We start from the raw sequence: 22,543 nt of genomic DNA on the forward strand, positions 1-22,543 counted from the left end.
TGTGGGAAAGTCCTCCAGTCATGCAGTGTCTGGTACTGAGAACATACCAAACACTCAGATGATCCTGATTGTCCAAACCTGTTCACCTGCCGAGCCATGCACTTATGCATTATGGGAGGAGTCAAAGTGCCCATTGTTTCACACAACAGGGCCTCAAACCCATAAAAATATGTAGCATTATCATTTAACCAAGATTTGTATTATTATTTATTATACCTTTGTTGTATTTTATATCCTGTTATTCATCGCTTTACAAATTTTTATTGTGTTTTTTTGGTAAAATGCTGAGAAAAGTAAGGGCTTTGTCACAGTTAATAAAGTCTTAAATAATACATAAAGTAATTAATACATTTGTAAATAAATCATATTAAATTAGTTTTTATGTTGGGTTTGATTTTCTTTGGTAGAGTCACATGTTGAAAGGACCTTTATTTATAATAGTTCAGATCTTTTACTGTGAAAGATACAGAAGACGATTAAAGCCCCTGGAAAAAAAAACAACTGACTGAAGAAAAAAAAAAATCTTAATTATTTTTTTTAATTTTTAATTTTTCAGTGGACCTAATCCTCTTACGTGACAAAAAAACCCCAAAACAAAACAAATGATGATGTTTTCTGAGTTTATTCAGTGTTTGGCTGTGATTTGAACTTTCAAAGTGCGTCTGTTTCTGATTTCTGGTTTACATGTTTTTTTTTCTTCTGCTAACTGGAGTCTGTATATTAGAGATGCCCAAATTATGGTAACTTGTGATCTACTTTTCAAACAAGATTTATCATTACAGAAGATTTATGGTAAATGATAACAATATAAATATTAATGTTGTCTACGTAACAACATGATATATAGAATTTCAGTTCATATTTTAGTGGAGGATGAAGAAAAACACAGAGAAATGTTACACTTCTTTTCAAAAACAGCCCAAATCCTTTTATATAAAACATTGAATCATTACATCTGTCCTGTTTTTGTTGTTAAAAGTCTTCATTGTCCCTGTTCTGGGCCACAGGCCCCTGGTTGAAGACCAGCACCAGGAGTGGGAACACTGGGAGCATTGTTAGCAGAACTAAGATCATCATTTAAACGGCGTCACATCATCTGTTCACGACCATTTTTCTTAGGAGCTCAGATACAAGCCCCGCCCCCAACGTGAAGCTGTCCCCGTCTCTCTTTGTCCTGTTGCACGGTGCACAGGTCGGTGTTGGTCTGTCGGCCTAATCCCTGGACCTTCTCTTTGCTGCATTGAACCACGGGTTGGGAACCACAGCCGTCGAACACACCAACTATCACTGTGAACATGCACTCCCCCTCTCTTTTATCCTCTCAGACTTTGCATGGCTCCACCCACACGTGGCTGCACAGGATTGGCTCCTAAAGCAGATGATTGGTCCACCAGCTGAGGAAGTGGTTTTCAGTTGTTAGACGACACCGTGTTTCTGCGTTTATGGAACGCTACGTTTTCCATTTCACAGTAAACATCTTCCCTTGGTCCAGAGACGGTCTGAGCTTCATCAGAACGTTAGTGTGTCCATGAGGATCTTCTCCACGATGGGCGGAGCAGGAACCAGGTCCTCCAGCTTCAGGTAAATGATGCGCTGCAGGCCCTGAGTGCACAGCGTCCTGAGTTCTGGAAGTTTCCCCAGGAGTCTGGATAGATAGTTGGGACGCAACGAGTCAGAACCACAGGCTGAGACGTGGTCTTTGAGGCACGTGATGAGCTGGTTCTGAAGGTCCTCCACACGTTTAGGCTCCTTTAGACCATGTCGGTCTGCAGAGGAAAGGAAAACACACACTGAGTTTCACAGACCTCATCATAAAAATCATGTTTTAAAACCAAAACAAGGTTAAACAGACAATTCTCTCTTTCTCTTTCATTTGAGTTTTCTTTAAATTAATTTGACACAATTTTGTGCAACTCAATTCTCGTGAAACAAGTAAGTGTTCAGAGGGATTTCTGACTAGAAATAAGATGGACTGAAGTTCCAGTGTTTGCAGAAGTCTAAAACACTCTAATGTGAGGGGGTCAATCTCATTTTAGGGGCAAAAGATGGAGTAGTTTGATGTTAAGTGGGACACAGATTTTATGCTGGAAAACAAGTAATTTCAACATTATTGTGCTCTAGTTTACACTCCACATAAACATAAAATACAAAATATGTAAAAAGTATAATATCCAATCAATAAGTGACAGATATCAGTCCCAACAGAATCTTCACTTTAACTTTCTTAGATTTTGTGACCAATTTCAATTTAATTATGGAAAATATTATGTAATAATTTGAGGAAACTTTAAGGATTTTGTAAGAATTTTGAGTTTTTTTCAACAGTTTAACATTAAAAATTACTACATGAGCCCCTGCAAATATTGGTTCTTTTTATTTCCACAATGATTCATGTTTTTTCTGTCATTTTTACTTTCTTCCGAAAGCCAAATTGGATGTTCTAACGGGCCGGATTTGACCAGATTTCCAATCAGTGAGCTATATGGATGATATGGACCAAAACTCAATTCTCAATATTTTTTCTACAAATGTCGAGATGTGACATAAAACTTGATATTTTTAACTTTATAAAGTCTGTCCAGGAAGATAATTCTGTGCTAAATGTACTGACTCAAAATGTCTCACAGACACATTTATTAACAGACAGCTGCACAATATGTGTCACTTTAGTCTTTTTCTCCATTAAGGGACAGCACGTGTGAGTGAGTTCTGTAGTGTGGCTTGTTTAGGACGTTCTCAGAAATCCATCTAACTGAGCTTTTCCTGCTGTTCTAAGAAGTAGTGGAAAATGAACGTGATGCTAAAGCAGCCTAAAACATGCTGGACAGCAGCTCTCGAGGACCAGACTCATGCACACCTGGTATAAATTAACGACACCTTGAAATTAAAATCTATAAAATGTGACTTTGAAAGGTTTTAAATAGACAATAAAACACATTTTAGATGTTAAAAGGTTACCGTGCGCTTTTTTCTTTAAACTCTGTGACCTTAAAGTGTGATTTAATCATTTTAAGCTCTCGGCTGGTTTGATTTACCTGAGGATGAATTTGTCGGGTCTATATTTAGCCACGTGTCGGTGTTTATGTTTAAACTGTGAAACAATGTGTCTGCGTTGAATGTATAGTAAGCTAGCGCGGTGCTGGTGTTAAGGCTGTGATATATATACGGGACGTGTTGGTGTTACATTTCCTCACACAGCTGTTCTGTCTTAGCTCAGGGGTCGGAAACCTCCAACTATCAAACACGTCCTCACGCTCATTTATTTACAAGTGATTTTAAAATCTAGATTCACAATGATGAAAAAAATGTATGTGGACGCCGCTGTTTTCCAACCACCAGGCTGCTAAACAACACCCAGCGATGCTGAGCATCACAGTTCTACATGTGGTTATGTCTCATTGTGGTTAATTAGTTGGTTCTATGATGGTTTGGTGGATGATGGAGGTTACAGAACTCTGTATGAGCTGAAAGAGAAGCCGTGTGGGGTTCAGGGACGGTTCTCTCACCGGTGATGATGACGAGCGCCGTGAGGCAGGAGAAGGAGGAAACGTCCAGCTTCATACGATGGAGGCTCCAGGAAAACTCCACGATGGAGTCGATCCAGTCCCCGAACCCTCGGACGCACTGGAGCTTGTGAAGAACCAACCCGTTACAGAACACCAGCTTCTGCGTTTTAGGATTGGACCTTTAGGGGGAAAACATTAACGGTTAATCCATCATTCTGTCTCTACAGAAAACATCATCAGCCTTTCATCTGAAGATAATATAAGTTTAAAAGCAACAATCTAAATCTTATTACTTTTAGATTTTAATAAACACACTGAGTCCTAATCCTAAAAATAAGGCAGTGGCTATCCGTACGGTTGTCGTATCAATATACCGACATTCTATCTGTACGCAACGCCCCTCATTGGCCAGTTTAGGTCACGTGACTAAACCTAACCCTAACCCTAAGACGCTACATACGTGTACTTCAGCAAACGTACCAATAGCACCGGGGGTTGTCCGTACGGTAACCATAGGAATAGACACTTTCTTTAATTTATTAGTAAAGATCACTCAGATAAATAAATATAAATAAAAATGAATTGATAATACTAACAAATACATCAGATTTCACTGTAAACAAATGAATAAACTTAACTTCCTTTAGTATAAGTAAACAATATTACAAGTGACTAATTGAGTGAGAAAAGATGAAACAAATACATTTAAAAATGAACTTCTCTTAGTAGAAAATACTGCTATACAAGTGAACAGGAATAAGAGTAAATAAAAAAACCAAATAAACTTTAAATAAATAAATATTCTGATTAGTGTAATAGAATATTATTGTATCATTTTGATAGACTATTAGAAAATGTGGTGAGTAGTGAAAATTTGCATTAATAAGTTCCTATTATGTCCATAGTTCCTGTTTAGATCATCATCATCATCATCATCCCACATGGTTCTCACCGGTACGCGAGGCGCAGAATGAAGAGTTCTATAAAGGCTGACTCCAGCAGCAGGTCCTGGTCCTCAGAGCAGAACTCTGTGAATCCAGGGACGCTCGTCGCCCACTTCCTGATCACCTCCAGGGACGCCGTGAGTAGCTCATAAAACTCCTCAATGTCTCTGGCGTCTTCTTTCTGGGTCGGCTTCGCTTCTGTCTCCACGTACTGAGAAAACAGACGAGAACACGTTAAAAAAAGTCTGTAGATACAGACACAGACAGACGTCTACAGACTGGAGACATCAACCACTACATGACACAACCTCACTCAAAAAAATACACAAAGGGAGAGAAAAAAACTGAAAAAGATTTCATAGTCACACAAATCAACAAGAAAAATACACAAAACGACAACATAAACACACTAATTACAAAAAAACCCCCAAAAAAACATGACGACTACAGTACAGGCATACAAAAAAACACAAAATGACAGGCATAGGAAATGACAAAAAAATAGACAAAATTAAAAAAAACTTACAATGTGACAACAATAATACACAAAACTACAAGAAAACACTCAAATTACAAAAAAATATACAGAAAAACTACAGTACAGGCATACAAAACAAACATGATGAACAAAGTCTTTGTATTTCCCTACATTAACGCTGATATCGGTCAATATTCTAAACGATGACATGAATGTTGATCAGTTTTTTTTTACTTCACTGGGATCTAAACTTTGATGACCGCTCCATATGTGAACAACTTTTCTAAGAGTTCTGATAGATCATTATTATCTGAGATCAGTCGATCTGATTGAACTAATGAAAACAGGACTATAAACGTTGTCCTACCTTAGAATAATCCAGAGTTCCCACCCCAGGGTTGGAGTCCATCTGGGCTCTGACCAACGAGGCGATCAGACTCACTGGAGACAAACTGGGCGTCACGTCTGGGAGTGTTTTGGGCTTTGATGGAAGACGTCCTCTACGTCCCTTGAGACCGTCTGTTCGTACCACTGTAGACAGGAAGACATATAGCTCTACGTTAGCTTAACGTTCATATGTTCTCTGTTAGCTTAACGTTAATTCTCTGTTAGCTTAACGTTAGTTCTCTGTTAGCTTAACGTTAGTTCTCTGTTAGCCTAACGTTAGTTCTCTGTTAGCTTAATGTTAGTTCTCTGTTAGCCTAACGTTAGTTCTCTGTTAGCTTAACGTTAATTCGCTGTTAGCTTAACGTTAGTTCTCTGTTAGCCTAACGTTAGTTCTCTGTTAGCTTAATGTTGATCAACAGTTACATGTAACTCACTGAAACTATCAAACGTCTCATATTTGGGACGACATCATCATCAAAAGGACATTTGTGTCTCTATAAATGTCCTTTTACTTCACAAGTATCTAATTTGTTTGCTACTAATATACACGTCATGTTTTAGTCTTGTTTTGAATTGTTGTGTCATGTCTTGCCATTTCTTTTCTTAAATGTCTTAGTCTTAGTCCTGTCTTAATCTTGTCTCTTAGTCTTAGTTTTGTCGTTGTCTTAGTCCTGTCTTAATCTTGTCTCCTTGTATCATCATTTCTTGTCTGTTTTTTTATCTGTCTTGTCTTGTCTACTCCCACTTTTGTTTTTTCACATCTTTTTATGTATTATCTTGTCTTGTTCCTCTCATGTCGTGTTGTGTTTTGTGTCTTTTCTTTTCTTTGTCTCTACTGGTCTTGTCTTGTCCTGTCCGTCCTTCTATAATCACACTCACCTTCTCGGACCATTCCGACTGACAGACACTTCTGGAATCGGCAGAACTGGCACCGGTTGCGTCTCCTCTTGTCCACGGGACAATCTTTGTTGGCCAGACAAACGTATTTGGAGTTCTTTTGGACCGTCCGCTGAGAAACAGAAGAGGTTAGAAAGTTTATTTGTGTGTTTGTGATGACGTGTGAACATGTGGGAGGAGCTAAGGTGGGCTAACCTTGAAGAACCCTTTGCATCCTTCACAGGTACGAACGCCATAGTGCTGACAGGACGCGTTGTCCCCGCACACCGCACAGCAGACCCCGGTCCCACTGTGACTCCGTAACTTGGGCGATGAGCTTCTGTCCAGATGCTCAGAACCATCGAGACCTGGTGTTTGGTCCACCATGAGTCCAGGGAAGGTCATCGCAGACTGGTGAGGGTGGGCCAGGGAGAACGGGTCCTGCTCGTGTAAAAGAGACAAGTCCTCCACACAGCTGGAAGCAAAGGTGAAGAAAGACGTGGCGTGTGGTCCTGAGGCGTCCTCGGGAGCCCAGTATCCTGGACTGGGGGAGTAGGAGCCAAAGGCCGAGTCCCAGGGGGAGGCGTGCTGTGGCTGGAAGCCAGGAGTAGAAGGAGACGAGCTGCCAAAGTAATCCGACCCACTGGGGGAGACGGCCTCGCCCGGGGGGGTCAGCGTGAAGGACCCGGGGTAGCATCCGTAGACCTGGAGCTCGTCCAGTTTGAAGGTCGTCTCCTGGCCTGAGGACCCAGAGACGGGGGCCGGGGTGGTGGTGAACTGGCAGGAGTAGATGTCCAGGTCTGAGGCCTGGGGGCTCACCAGGGAGCTGATGCTGGGTAAGGACGGGGCCGGGGGCGGGTCCCTCGGGCTGCAAGGGTCCACAGCCAACCTGGAGATCAGGTCCGTGCTCAGGCTGTTCTCGTAGGTCTGGGACCCGTGCTGGGGGTGTACGCAAGTCATGGCTGTAAGACAAAGACCAACAACACGCCAAGAAACATTAGCTACAATATGACATTAATTAAATTATACATATATTACATAGGGTCACATGATCAACAGATCTTTAATGGAACTAAAGAAGCATTTTAATGTTGGAATTCAGTGTTTCTAAAATCTCACTTTGGGTCTTTTTTAATCACATCTCTACAGAAGAACACTTTAGTGCAGGGGTTCTCAACCTTGGGGTCAGGACCTAATTTGGGGTCACAAAACACTGGGAGGGGGTCCCCAGATGCCTTGTTATTATTGTGTTTAGAGCCTTGCATGGTCAAGCTCCAGCTTATGTCACTGAGCTGCTGAGGTCTCACACTACCAGCAGGTCCCTGAGGTGATGGTGCCTTTAAGGTTGTGGCCCCCAAAACTTGGAACGGTTTTCCCCCAGAACTGAGAGCCATGACCTCTGTGGACATTTTCAAAAAGCAGCTGAAAACCTACAGTATCTGTTCACACTTGCCTTTGTCTGATCTGTCTGTGTTTCTGCATTGTGACTGTCCTGTATTAACTCTGTTTTATTGTTTCTGATTATGAATCACTGTTGGATGTTTCTGCTCTTGAAATGTGCTATATAAATAAACTTTTACTTACTTACTTTAAGAAACTAACAATATATATATATTTTTTTTTTACAAATTTAGCCCATTTTTGCTTATTTTCACAATTTTTTCTGCAACTACACCAAACTTTCCATATTTTAACCTATTTTCATCTCTTTTTCTTGCCATATTTTTGCTCCTTTTAATGCATTTTTGCTACATTACTCCCATTTCTGACAGTTTAAACTAATTGTTTCTACTTTTTTCAGCCACTTTTAAGCCAATATTGACACTTTGAATAAAAACAAATTTACAATTATACAAAATGACAGCAAAAACATACAGAAACCCTTTGTTCTTTCCTGTAATTATGCTTAAATTGGTAATTTTTCTCAAACGCTGACGTATTAATAATGTGGCCCTCGGATGAGATGATCACATTTCTGTGGCCCCCGCTGTGATTAAAGTCTGCTACAGTGTCTATGAGTGTTAGGAAAGGTGCTTAATAATAACCTATATTATTTATATGAATTTTGTTCTAATTTTATTTCTTAATGTGTGCATTATAGTCATGATCTAATTGTGATCACTGTCTCTTTACATTTCTCAATGCTGATTTGAGGCATTTTTATTGCATTCATAAAAACTTCAGGGAGTCACAATCTTGTCTTTTATTGTGAAATCCTGGAGAACTTCTGCTGTCAAGATGTAAATATTATAAATAGTTGGAGGGTTGAGTTTCAGACGGAGACTGTTTCAGTCACATGTCAGACTGTGGGAGTCAGTTATAGATGATCAGCCTTAACATTATGACCAGCGGCTGTACACCTCCTCCTCCTGACTCATGAAACCATGCGTTTCACTGCACCTTTGAAGATGTGCTGTGGTATTCGACACCACCACTTGAGTGACACTGCATGGTTTTTTTTTAAAAAAATGTCTTATTTGATCTCAGCTTGGTCAGACGAACATAATTCCAAGCATTTGTCAAGAAAGACATGAACAATTTCAATACATTTACCTGCACCAAGGAGCTCATATTTACACCAGAGTTTATTTATTTATTAGTTTGTTTGTCTGTTAGTAGGATTACATTAAAAAATTATTGGTGGCCACTTTGAGCTAATTTGCCCCAGGGCCCAAGTTTGATGCTTTGGCGTCCCAGATTTATCCCACGAGCTTTGAGTTTGACACCCGTGGTCCAATAGGAATTAAACTAATAAACGTGCATCAATAGTATCTGTTGAAAGAGAGACAGGCAGGACAGCCTCCCCCCAGGACTGAACCCTGCTTTCATTCTCATCATTTACAAAGTCAGACATCAACAGTTTCACAACCCAGTAGTTCTGAAAATATTTTCTTAACAATTTTAACCCATTTTTGCTGATTTTACCCTTTTTCTGAAACTACACCAAACTCACCACATTTAAACTTATTTTCATCACTTTTTCTTCCCATATTTTTGCTCCTTTTAATGTATTTTTGTTGCATTACTCCCATTTCTGACACTTCTACATCACATTTCAATGCTTTTTCTGCACAGTTTTTTCCTTTTTCCAGACATGTTCAGCACTTATAAACCATTTCCACCACTTTTTTTTCCCTAATGTCACATATGTTGACCCATTATTGCCATTTAACCTCTTTTCATCATATTTCATGATTATTTTTGCCAATTTAAACACATTCACCATTTTTTATGCCCATTATTTGCCAGATTAAACAATTTGTTCCTATATTGACACTTTGAACCCTTTTTACCACTTTTTCTCTTTGTTTTTAATTTGCAACTTTAAACCAATTTCTGTGGTTTTTAAAATCCCATTTCACCACCTTTTTTGATCACTTTTAATCAATTTTATTTCTGATTAAAACAAGGAAATAGTAAACTACCTGGATAACAGTGGATAAACTGTTAACAACTGTCTATAGTCTCTTGAGCTTATAGAACCCCAATCGGTAAAGTTACTTGGAAATATATATTGCTTAATGTGTCTATAAACAATTTAATATTATTAACATCCAGAATATGATGAATATATTACATAAATATCATATAATGTGTAAATAAAGTGTTTCTTACCTGCTCAGGCCGTCTGAAAGACTTTTTCTGACACTGAGGAAGTTTCTCTCTCTCTCTCTTTATACTTACCGGCCTCATCCCTCCCATGACGTCACACGGAGGTTTCCATACAGAGCTGTGGGTGGGCGGGGATATTTCCTGCCCGCAGCCAATCAGGACGCGCGTTCAGTAGACCAAGAGGGCCGGTGACGCACAGAGGGATTCCGTTGACGCACAATACACACACACACACACACACACGCGCGCGCACACACACACACACACACACACACACACACACACACGCACACACACACACACACACACACACACACACACACACACACACGCACAAAAACACACACACACACACACACAAATTTGTGTTATTTTGCGCTAAAATGTGAATTTTTTTTTTTTTTTTTCATCATTTTAAAACAGGAAGTCATTGATGTTTAAAAAAATAAAGTCCTTATGAGCAAATTATTTTGTAGGTTATTTGTAGACTACATTTAAAGCTTTTCTCAATAAAAAAACAAGTTTTTGCAGAGAAAAAAATCGAGCAAAACTATTTATTCATCACGTTTTTTTGTTTTAAAACTTTATGGTTTTATTGTTTGTAGGTTTTGTGAATGATTTTATGTGTGGTTCTTTCACTTCCTGTTGTTTGCTTTGCTCTTCTTTCCCAAACCCAAACATAATAACAAAAGAAGAAAAGTATATAACAGAGGTCCTCTTCGTTTAAATTTTTGTCTTGAACTATTTAATAACATAAAATACAAATAATCAACATTTCATTCAATAATTCTCCTTATAAAAATTAGCTACAAATGTTAAGAAAAAACAATATTTAGCTGTGTTTATTAACAATATAGAAATTATGTTTTGAAGTGCAGAACGTGCATTTATTATGGTTTTCATTGAGTATCATAAAGAAGTGAATAGGAAAATATTGTAAAATGCTATGGACATTTCAAGTCAGTAAAGCATGCTGCACTATGGTTAATGTTGACCAATGTGATTATTTATAAACATTTCTTAAATCTACATTTTTATAAATCTATTAAAATTCACAGGTTTCCGCTAAACGTGTCACTTTCACACTTTAAATAACTGTAACTTCTTTAATATTTCCCACATGAGGACAATTCTAACAGTTTCTGAGGACATCTGCTTATTTACCTACTATTTCTATTACAACAGAGGCTCTCAACATGTGGGTCGGGAACTAAAATTGTGTCGCACACCCATTTTCAGCAGGTTGCAGACAAAAAGCTTTTTCTCTTATTGTGACTTCACAGCAGAAGTTTAGTTAGACAAGCTAATGGGAAACATTGATTTAAAACACTTCTTATATTGGTTTTAGAGATAAAATGGCACTTTTTATTTAGTTTATTGTTTTTTTTTTGGACTATTCGTTATTTTCTGGGACCTTGCTGTGATATTTTATGGCTATAAACGGCTCCATTTTTTCATTTATTGGTAAAAAAGTTAAGATTTTTCCTCAGCTCGGCTTGTGTGTCTCTCATTATTTTAAGGTGATGTTAGTTAAGAATGCACTAAAATAACAACAATTTTCTATGTATGTAATTTATATATGTTATATATGAAATATTTTGAGCAGTTTTTGATCATCAGCATTTTTTGACTCCGTGACAAACAATCATTGTTAATTTGAACAGAAAACAGTTTGATTTCTGCTACGTGCCTGTATTTATGACTGCTCACACACATGTACACACACACACATGTGCATGTATACGTGTTGTGTTTTATCACACATGGGTTGCTAGAGCTGCAGCCACCACCTGTCGCTCTTACAGATGTCTATTTTTACTCTGAGAGGATGTTTGTCATTGTGGTGAAATCCTTCACTTCTTCAGTGTGAACTCTTTAAAACTCACACAGATACAATGTGCCTGAACTATAAAGGGAGAGGGTCACATGATCAACATTCATGTCAGCATGAGAATAATGACCAATCAGAGCATTAACACAGGAAACAACAAAGACTTTGTGTGTTTTTGTTGTAATTTTGTGTATTTTCCCATAATTTCAGCATAATTTAGTTGTTTTATGCATGTTCTGGGACAATTTTGTATGTTTTTGTTGATGTTAGTGCATTTTTTTGGAGTCTTTTTGTGTTTTTGTTGTCATTTTGTGTGTTTCTGGAATAATTTTGTGTCTCTCTATGTTTGTGTTTTTGTAGTTGTTTTGTGTGGTTTTGGAGTCTTTTTTGTTTTGTGTGTTGTTGGAGTTATTTTGTGTGCTTTTTGAGTAATGTTGTGTTTTATTACATTAGAATATTTTTGTTTTGTGTGATTTTTGGAGTCATTTTGTGCAGGTACTTTGGGGGCTGCACAAAATTAGACAGCGAGGGCCACATGTGGCCCTCTGCTCTCTCATCTCACTCCTGCTCATTTATTCCATGTTTTAACGATCACACAGATCATATTCTGAAACTAAAATATCTGTCTCTCCCCACACTGTGAGGTTATCTGGTTCAAACGTGCCTCGCTAACTTTGAGGTCTTTGTGAGGCTCACACATAGTGAGAAATGTTGGCCTGTAACTCGACACAATAATTCCTACATGTATATGTATACGTTTCCTCGTATGTGATGACCACTAAATCTTATTATAACTGCTATAGACACACCCTAGAGATCATCTCTCTACTGTTAGAATTAAAGACTCATTTGAGTTTGTATGTTTCAGATGTTAATGTTTTGAACATTATCTACAAAACTAATGTAAAAACACACAATACAACAGCAAAAATACTCAAAATTTCTCTAAAAACACACAAATCCACAGAAAAACAGACAAAGTGACTTTAAATAACAGAATGAGAGAAATAAAAGCACAAAACCACTCCAAGAACAATACGATATAAAAAATACACCAAAAATCTCTAAAAACACACATCTTTCAGAGCTTTCTCAGACAGTCTGTGCAGCGTCCGTTTCATATTCCTTTCAAACATGTAGTTTTTCTTTCCAGGTGAGGGAGAAAGAGGGTTAGCTTAGCATGTAATGATTAGTCCCACATGTTTGTTAGCTTAACAAGTAGCAACCAGTCCACATGTTTGTTAGCTTAGCACGTAGCAACCAGTCCTGCATGTTTGGGTTATCTTAGCACGTTGCAACCAGTCCACATGTTTGTTAGATTAGCCTGTAGCGATTCGTTCCACATGTTTGTTAGCTTAGCACGTAGTGACCAGTCCCACATGTTTTGTTAGCTTAACCCAAAGCGATCAGTCCCTCATGTTTGGGTTAGCTTAGCACGTAGCAACCAGTCCCACATGTTTGGGTTAGCTTCGCACGTAGCAACCAGTCCCACATGTTATGGTTAGCTAAGCACATAGCAACCAGTCCCACATGTTTGGTTAGCTGAGCACGTAGGGACCAGTCTGTCATGTTTGGGTTAGCTTAGCACGTAGCAACCAGTCCTGCATGTTTGGGTTAGCTTAGCACGTAGCAACCAGTCCTGCATGTTTGGGTTAGCTTAGCACGTTGCAACCAGTCCACATGTTTGTTAGATTAGCCTGTAGCGATTCGTTCCACATGTTTGTTAGCTTAGCATGTAGCAACCAGTCCCCATGTTTGGTTAGCTTAGCATGGATAAAGGGGCGGGGCTATGTTATCAGGTTAACTGTTAGGTTTAAATTGCTTCTCTGACTGATTATAAATCTAATCAATATGCTGATTATTTATCATGCTGATAATTATCATTCATTCACTGAGAACCAATCTGGGTGGAGTTTGCATGTTCTCCCAGCTGCTCTAGATTCCTCCACTATATAAATGAATATAAAGGACACTAACACAATAATGATCATCTAAGATGAACAAAGACATATTTGGAGATTACTTTGGGCTGCAGCTGTGACGTCACAATGATCACTTCCTTTTCCTGTCTCCACCAACACGTGCAGGCTTTTAACCGCCCACACAGACCTGGGCGGAGCTTAAGTCTCTACTGTCCCTATCAGTTCCTCTTTCCAGACTCTAGTGAGAGCAACACATAAAATACTGTCTTTACTTTCACAATACATAAATGATCACCTCCTACTCCTCATACATGAAGGTCAGACTGGTCCTCAATAGATGATAAACTCGTGCTTTCATAACCGTGTTGAGGATGAATGATTTATTATCAGACTCATCTTATAACTGTTCGCCTGTTTGAACCTCCACAGACTTTATTAACGCTCCATCTGATTGGATCAAAACAGGACAACATATTACTACTACTATAAATTATTTACAATTACATTTTTCCACCAGTTGTGGGAAGTAGGAGAGTATTTTGTCATACGGTAATAATGTATTTTAATTAACCTAAAGTACTTCATCTCTAATTTATTGCTCTGTATCGATCACCGGATCACAAATGAATAACTTTTGTTAAATGATGCCCAATGACTTATAAACAGATAAAAAAAAATTATTATTAATTTATTAATTCTTTCATTCATTTACTTACTTTGCTAAATTATTTCCAATGACTTATAAACAAATACACTTACTTATTTTATTTATTTATTCATTTCATTTATTTATTTATTTTTTTGAATATTTAATGTACTGCACTGTATTCACCACTAGAGGGCATCCTCTCATCAGCACATCACTGTCCTGTTGCTTTAAAAGTTTGTTGTTTTATTTTGAATCATTTATAATATAAAACAATTTAATGTAGATGTCCATGTATTTACCAACTAACCAAATTATGTTTGACTTAATAAACTACCTCATAGAATATTGTTAAGTTTGTTGATTTTATGAAGTAAAATCTGGGGGAGAAAAGTGAGCCTCTAGGGGGAGTAAAATATCTATCACAGAATTCTGACACTTAGGTCATTTTTTTCTTGTTTTTTTTTTTTTTTTTTGATCATTTAAAAAAAAAGTTTTGACATGTATAATAAGTATTATTTATGAGATCCTGGTGCTTTGACGTCACTAAAACTCTGCGTCTGTGATTATAAAGGTTCGTCTGTGTTTCTGAAGAAAGACAAAAATCTGCTCTGTGGGACATTTACAGAGTCTCCCTCCTCCTGCATTCCACACACACACACACACACACACACACACACACACACACACACACACACACACACACACACACACACACACACACACACTGTAAACCCATAAAGCTAATGGAGCCATAACTGGACCAACAGGACACAAATATCAGCTCTAATGTTTCATATTGATGTGTACGGAGCTAAACTCTGACCTCACAGAGAAAAAGGTTCGATTCCCACAAAGGATGAAATTGTGTGTGTGTTTTAAATGTATTTATTTTAACCAAAATGTCTTGATGTTATTATCTGTGATTAATAATGTGTTTTTAAAGATGTTAATGTCACAGAGAGTGACATTAACATCATTCCGAACTTGTAGTCATACAGGTGCTTCTATCACTTATCCTGTTTCCACTCAGGTGTGCATTATTTCCTAATTTCATCCCTCCGCTACGTAAGGAGTGTCAGTTGCATTGGATTTTTCGTTCAATACTCTACCCTACTTAGGTGTAATGTCACATATGTTGACACATTGTAACTTTTAATCTTTTTTCACCATATTTCATGATTATTTTTTCCAATTTAACCACATAAACTAATTGTTCCTGCTTTTTAAATAACATTACCCCAAGTCCCCCATATTTCTGCCACTTTTAAGCCAATAATGACACTTTCAACCCTTTTTAGAACTTTTTCTGTCTGTTTTTGCAATTTCTGTGGTTTTTAAAATCATATTTCACCACATTTTCCACCATTTTTGGTAACTTTGAACCCATTTTATTTGTGATTAAAACCAGGATTTCCATCTTTAAGATGACTTTAGAGGACTATAATATAGAGGACTTATGGAGGAAGTAAAATCATTAAAAGCAATGCTGACAGAGAGAGAGTAGTTGAACAGCGAGTGGATGAACTTGAACAATACGCCAGAAGAGATGATTTAGTATTGTCTGGTCTGGAAACACGTCATCGTTCATATGCTCAAACTACTGCAAACGTGGAGACAACAGAAGATGATCCACATGAAGAATTGCTGACATTGGAACAACAAGTGTCAACTTTCTGCACAGTACGAACATAAACATTCAAAATGATGCAAATATCTATTTGTCACACATCATACGATTCACTGACATTGTAAACGTTTGTTGTTGTTTCTCATGCTGTTGTAAACTGATTATTAGTACAAAGGGACAGTTTACATAAGATTATTCTTCTTTCTTCTCTCTTTCATTCAGAAGTTTTATGTTATTAGATTTTTTTTTTTTCTTATTTAATGAATGGAATAAATAAAAAAAATACAAATAATAATAGTAAACGTTCCTGGATAACAGTGGATATTATTCAGATGAATAAATAAATGTGGTTATCACAGATTCATAGAACAATGGAGCATCATTTTGCTGACTTTATGGATTCATACACTACTAAAAAGTAGTGTATGGAATGTTTTTAATTGATGGTGATGCAGTAAAACGCTGTGAACTGTGAACACTGTATTTCTGTGAAGCTGAGGATTGCCTGTTGTTTTGGTTCTTCTTCAGCTCTGGGAAAGCAGCCATCACTGACTCACTCACACTGGCCTTAACATGACTTTGGCTTTTATTTCATCTGCTGCAGCTTTTTTTCCCTTTGGATGTTTTCCTCAGTCTGAGAGTGAAGAACTGCTGATGTCGCCTCCAAGTTTCCAGAAGCTTGTCGAGGTCACGGCCTGTTGTTTATTGGTTAAAACATCTCTGTGGACTAAAGTTGGTTAGAATAAACATGATTATGCAGTAAAATTATGAAACAATAATAGACTGCTGGATAGATTGAATATGAAGCTCTGAATAAATAACATAGCAGTAAAACTCATTGAGTCGAATCTAGAATGTTTCAGTTTTCATGTGTAAAGTTTAAAGGATTCTTTTCTAATCATATCTAACTTCATATCTGATACATGACCAAATATGTCCAAACATCAGTGGTTACAGTCAATCCAGTCCAAGATTTAAAAAAATGATGCTGGAAAACATTTTTTTTTTTCAATTATAAAATTGTAGGCCTTTTTAATTTTAGATCTTTCAAATTGTATTTGATTTAAAAAAAGTTTTTAGGTTTAGTTAAAGTTTTTAAATTTCAAATTTTTATTTTTTAATTTTTAAATTTATGATGCAGTTGTGAAGTTTTGAATTTAAACAATTAAAATAAAGTTTGGGAATTTAAAAATACAAAATAAAATTTTGAATTTTAAAATTTTGAATTTTAAAATTTTGAATTTTAAAATTTTGAATTTTAAAATTTTGAATTTTAAAATTTGAAATTGTTTCAAATTTTAAAATTTGAAATTGTTTCAAATTTTAAAATGTTCAATTAAGTTTTGCAATTGGCAAATTTAAATAATGTTTATAATTAAAACATTTAAATAAAGTTTTGAATTAAAAAAATTAAAACAAAGTTTTGAATTTTTAAATTTGAAGTACATTTTAGAATTTTAAAATTTAAAACAAATTTTAGAATTTTAAAATTTAATTTTTTTTTTAGAATTTTAAAATTTAAAACAAATTTTAGAATTTTAAAATTTAAAACAAATTTTAGAATTTTAAAATTTAAAACAAAATTTAAATAAAGTTTAGAATATTAACATTTGGAGGTGTTTTCTAATGTAACTCTAAAATGATTAAAATTTTCGATATATAATAAAATTTAAGAAATAGACAATTATTTGAAATAATTAAATTATTTACATTTAGGTTTCATTTCAGTCATATAATGTTGGTAATAATTAATTATTTGATACCTAATCTAAATGTTAGACCTTTAACAAAATGAAAAAACTTAAAATACGTTGAAATTAGTTAAATTTGTGATGATTATTTAACAGTTCCACCCCCTGGAACAGGAGAGGAACTTTTTTTCTTTTCTTTTAATTCAAACCATCAGCCCGAGTAATCCTCTCTGTGGACCCATTACACTATCTCAGTATTACAGTATTACACTATCTCAGTATTACAGTATTATACTATCTCAGTATTACAGTATTACACTATCTCAGTATTACAGTATTATACTATCTCAGTATTACAGTATTATACTATCTCAGTATTACAGTATTATACTATCTCAGTATTACAGTATTATACTTTCTCAGTATTACAGTATTATACTATCTCAGTATTACAGTATTACAGTATTATACTATCTCAGTATTACAGTATTACAGTATTATACTATCTCAGTATTACAGTATTACAGTACTACACTATCTCAGTATCTCTTACCTCCATCCGCTCTGTTTTCCGGGAGCTTGTTCTTGGAAAAATATTCTGGGTGAGTGAGTCAACATCCTCTCATTCCTCACAAACGCCGCAACTTCCAGCATTCCTGAAACCAGACGCTCCACAGCCCTGAGAGGAGCTTTTATTATGGAAAGAATAAAGTGACATGGAGCACAGGCTGATCTCAGCACTTCCTGTCATTGGTTGGAGACAGGAAGAGCTCAGCGTCGCAGAGCTGCATCTTACGCAGAAATCTGTAACGTAGAGAAAAACAAGAAGAGACTGGAAGGCTTTGATCAGACCTGATCAGCTGATATATGATATTAAACCTGATCGATCCTAATGAGAAATTAGCATTTAGCGCTCGTATCAACCGGAATTCCTATTTTGAGTTACTCTGTAAATGATTCAAGGCGTGGTCAGAAGGCGTGTTCTAGGAGGATGGAGGTGGGACCTTTGCGCACAGGATGGCACCTGTAATGTTAAAACTCATTCAACAATCATGGACATGTTTTAAGTATGCACAGTGAGCATACTAGTCCACTTCAGCACTCTCATTGGTTCTACTAGTGCTCTGATATGGGTAGTCAGTGTTTTCATCAACCAGGGGTCACCTGTGTGGAAGTGAGAGGACTGCCCTTGCTGCCATACTGCTGCTGACCTCCTCCAGTCTGAATATGTGTAATATTAATAATATGAACACTATTAAAACACTAATGGAATAACATTACAAACACTGTTAAGTTGGAAATATCAACAAAGTGAGCGAGCTTGTTTACGTTTATATCCCTCTCGACCTATGACCCCCCAGGTCACACATAAAATGCTAATTCTAAATAAATCAGTGTATATAAAATGTACCAGAGTACTTTTTACCTCCTGTACTTGAACCTTCACTGCAGTATATGTGTGACTCCTCTGTTCTTTGGTAGATATAGGCCCAATTTATCGCCAATGTATTATTGTTTAAAAATATATACAGCTTAATTTATTGAAAACATGATCAATAACTGGTAATCATCCATAATAAACCCTCAATCAGAGGACTTTTGTTTTTTTTTCTCGAAAGGTTGCACTGTGTGTGTGTGTGTGTGTGTGTGTGTGTGTGTGTGTGTGTGTGTGTGTGTGTGTGTGTGTGTGTGTGTGTGTGTGTGTGTGTGTGTGTGTGTGTGTGTGTGTGTGTGTGTGTGTGTACGTCTACACTTTAAGGAACTTCCTGTCATTGTGCTCAAGGACTTTCTCTTTTTTCTTCTGCACTTTCACAGCTGTCACATGTTTTATGAGGCTTTAATCCTCCATGAACAAAGATCCTTAGTGTATTATATATCCTGTGTGTGTGTGTGTGTGTGTGTGTGTGTGTGTGTGTGTGTGTGTGTGTGTGTGTGTGTGTGTGTGTGTGTGTATGATAGTTGGAAGTTAAACATTAAAATTTGCTTCTCTTTTTTTACACAGATAAGAAACCACCTGCTAACATTCACTTCCTCCATCCTCACGTTCACACTCAACTACACAAGCATCCACACACATAAGGCATAAAAAAGTTTAAATGTTTGGAGTAAACTTAAATTGTGATCAAAATGTAGTACGGCATAAAAAATGAGAAAAAAGTAAATCGGAGGTAAAGTTAAAAATGGAAAAAATGGAAACATTTGGGAATTTTTAAATTTATTTCACGCCTTATCTCATAAAAAAGAAAAAAAAAACTTATTCCCCATATTTATGCCTTAATATAACCTCATTAAGCCTCTGTAACACCATGAATGGTCAGTGGTCTTCATCCTAGTTCGAACCAGGTCCAGCCCTGCTTAGCTTCTGAGATGTGATGAGATCAGCCAATCACAGGCAGGGATGGACACATGTGACCATAGCTCTGAAATATGGGTGTTTATTACCAATATTTTTCATGTCTTACTGCATTTTTCACCCCAGTTTAAGTGTGCTCATCATATTTACTCTAGTGTTTAAGATGTTATGATAGATTTAGCTAAAAAAAAAAAAAAACATTTTTCCCCAATTTTTATGCCTTGGCATTGACAGTAATAATAATAATAATAATAATAATAATAATAATAATAATAATAATAATAAAAGTGCTAGTACATGAATGAGTGTGATGTCAGTTTCAGTGAATCAGACGTTTGAATGAGTTCTGAGCTGATCATTAACACACAGCAGATTATGAGCAACTGCTGAATGCAAAGAAGCATTAAAACCAACAAAGGTCAATATGAAACACACACACACACACACACACACACACACACACACACACACACACACACACACACACACACACACACACATTTGTGTTATTTTGCACTAAAATGTGAAAAAAAATCATTTCAAATCATCCATCATTTCAAAACAGGAAGTCATTGATGTTTATTTATTTTAATCTCTATATTTGTTTTTACAAAAACCTTCCCAATGCTTACTCAACTTTCTTCGATTTGTGTGTGTGTGTGTGTGTGTGTGTGTGTGTGTGTGTGTGTGTGTGCGTGTGTGTGTGTGTGTGTGTGTGTGTGTGTGTGTGTGTGTGTGTGTGTGTAGCTTAAGCTAATGCAATAAATTAACAACAATAATTACAATACAATAAATTAAGACTAAGGTAAGATACCTTATGTCACAATAATTGATGTTAAGATAACTTTAGATTATTTAAGAATATATAGATAAAACAGGATAAATCAAATAAGTTTACTGTAACAGCGTAGCTTCAGTTAGCATAGCATCAGATAGGTTGAGAAGAGAAAAGTCAGGTTATGTTAAGGTGACGAGGATTAAATAGATTAAGTTACGTTAGGGCAAGACGTTAAATAAAGATTAGCGACTGTGCAGACTGGTGGTCGAGGGGTCGTCTTCTGATTGAGATGTTGGGGGTTTGATCCCAGTCTATGCATCAAAGTGTCCTTAAGCAAGACACTGAACCCTAAGGTGCTCCCAGTGTTTGACCAGCATCTTGCATAATATTTTAAAGTGTTTTTGGTCTACAGTGTAGCATAAAAACACTAAATAAATCAATTTACCAAGATAGAATGAGATAACTTACAATATGTTAAGTATAGGTTACATTTCTTTAATTCAGGTTAAGTTAAGATGGGATAAATTAAGTTAAGATTAGATTGGATAAGTTAAAGTATATTTATTTAGGTTTGGATAAGATTATGGTCATTATTGTTTTTTGTTGTTGTTGGAGAATGGAGGTGCACACATTAAAGCAGTGTTTTTCAACTTTGGGGTCACCTAAAATGTTTAGTAATTGATTAAAAAAATCTATTTTTAAACATATTTATCAAATCATTATATTCAGCAGCAGCTTGTCTTTGGGTGGAGGTGGAGGTGCAGAGTGGTGGAGATGGAGGTAAATATGGACTTGATTTATATAGAGCTTTATCACCACTGAAACAGTCTCAAAACACTTTACATATCAGCTCATTCACCCAATCACTCTCACATTCACACACCAGTGGGACAGGACTGCCATGCAAGGCACTAGTCGACCACTGGGAGCAACTTAGGGTTCAGTGTCTTGCCCAAGGACACTTTGACACATAGTCAGGTACTGGGATCGAACCCCCAACCTCTCGATCAGAAGACAACCCTCTACCACCTGAGCCACGGTTGCCCCAGGTACAGAGTGGTGGAGGTGGAGGTGGAGGTACAGAGTGGTGGAGGTGGAGGTGGAGGTACAGAGTGGTGGAGGTGGAGGTACAGAGTGGTGGAGATGGAGGTGGAGGTGGAGGTGTAGGTGTGAAGCTGCTGCTCTGTGTGTTCATCTTCCTCTTCATTGTGACAAACTCGTTCTCGTTTATTTGAATAAAAAACACCATAGAATCAGGCTGTGATCCAGCTGAGCTCCACAGGGAGGAGACACTGATGTGGACACAGCTGAGTGTCATCATTATGACCTCTGACCTTTACACCAACATCCAACCAGCAGGAACGAATTCCATACATAGACATCATACACAATGAAAATAAAATATTTAGTGAGTTTTTATTGATTAAAGTGAAAATGTAAATGTTGATATAGGATTACTGTTCAGTCAGTGGTTTTAAATCTTTATATATGAGTGACAATAGTTACACAAAGATAAATCCAAAAACTCAAAAAAATGACAGAGAAATTTATTGAAAGACAAAAAAGTGCACAAAACATCAACAAATATAAAAAAAATGCTTCACAACAGACAAAACAACAAAACCAAACAAAATGACTTCAAAAAAATACACAAGGCGACAAAAAAGGAAAACACACAAAATGGCTTAAAAGTAACAAAAATCCACTAAAACACATGCGATGACAACAATAACACACAAAACAACTAAATATGACATAAAAACATAAATCCTTTGATCTTTCCTGTATCATTGCTCTGATTGGTCGTTATTCTAATGCTGAGATGAATGTTGATCATGTGACCCTCAGATCAGATTAAACTGTTCCTGTTTCCCCATAAAGGTGATTAT

The 22,543-nt window shown here is 36.7% G+C and overlaps 1 protein-coding gene across 1 annotated transcript; it reads right to left on the reverse strand.

Annotated features, from left to right (window-relative positions):
• Positions 1-641: 641 nt before the first annotated feature.
• nr4a1 (nuclear receptor subfamily 4, group A, member 1) lies at positions 642-9,896 on the reverse strand. The gene is made up of 7 exons (XM_028452946.1): positions 9,807-9,896; positions 6,408-7,153; positions 6,195-6,324; positions 5,296-5,459; positions 4,459-4,661; positions 3,507-3,685; positions 642-1,766 (listed from the first exon to the last, which is right to left on the reverse strand). Exons 2-7 carry the CDS (start codon positions 7,149-7,151, stop codon positions 1,510-1,512), a joined length of 1,677 nt encoding a protein of 558 aa, XP_028308747.1. The 5' UTR covers positions 7,152-7,153; positions 9,807-9,896; the 3' UTR covers positions 642-1,509.
• Positions 9,897-22,543: the final 12,647 nt, after the last annotated feature.

The sequence above is a fragment of the Gouania willdenowi genome, chromosome 7, assembly GCF_900634775.1.
Source record: "Gouania willdenowi chromosome 7, fGouWil2.1, whole genome shotgun sequence".
NCBI lineage: Eukaryota > Metazoa > Chordata > Actinopteri > Blenniiformes > Gobiesocidae > Gouania > Gouania willdenowi.

Excerpts from the sequence above, each read along its gene's own strand:
- nr4a1 (XM_028452946.1), bottom strand. The coding sequence starts at position 7,151 with ATGACTTGCGTACACCCCCAGCACGGGTCCCAGACCTACGAGAACAGC. Across the intron at positions 6,325-6,407 it reads GATGCAAAGGGTTCTTCAAG|CGGACGGTCCAAAAGAACTC; the intron begins GTTAGCCCACCT and ends TCTGTTTCTCAG. Across the intron at positions 3,686-4,458 it reads ATTCTGCGCCTCGCGTACCG|GTCCAATCCTAAAACGCAGA; the intron begins GTGAGAACCATG and ends TTCCCCCTAAAG.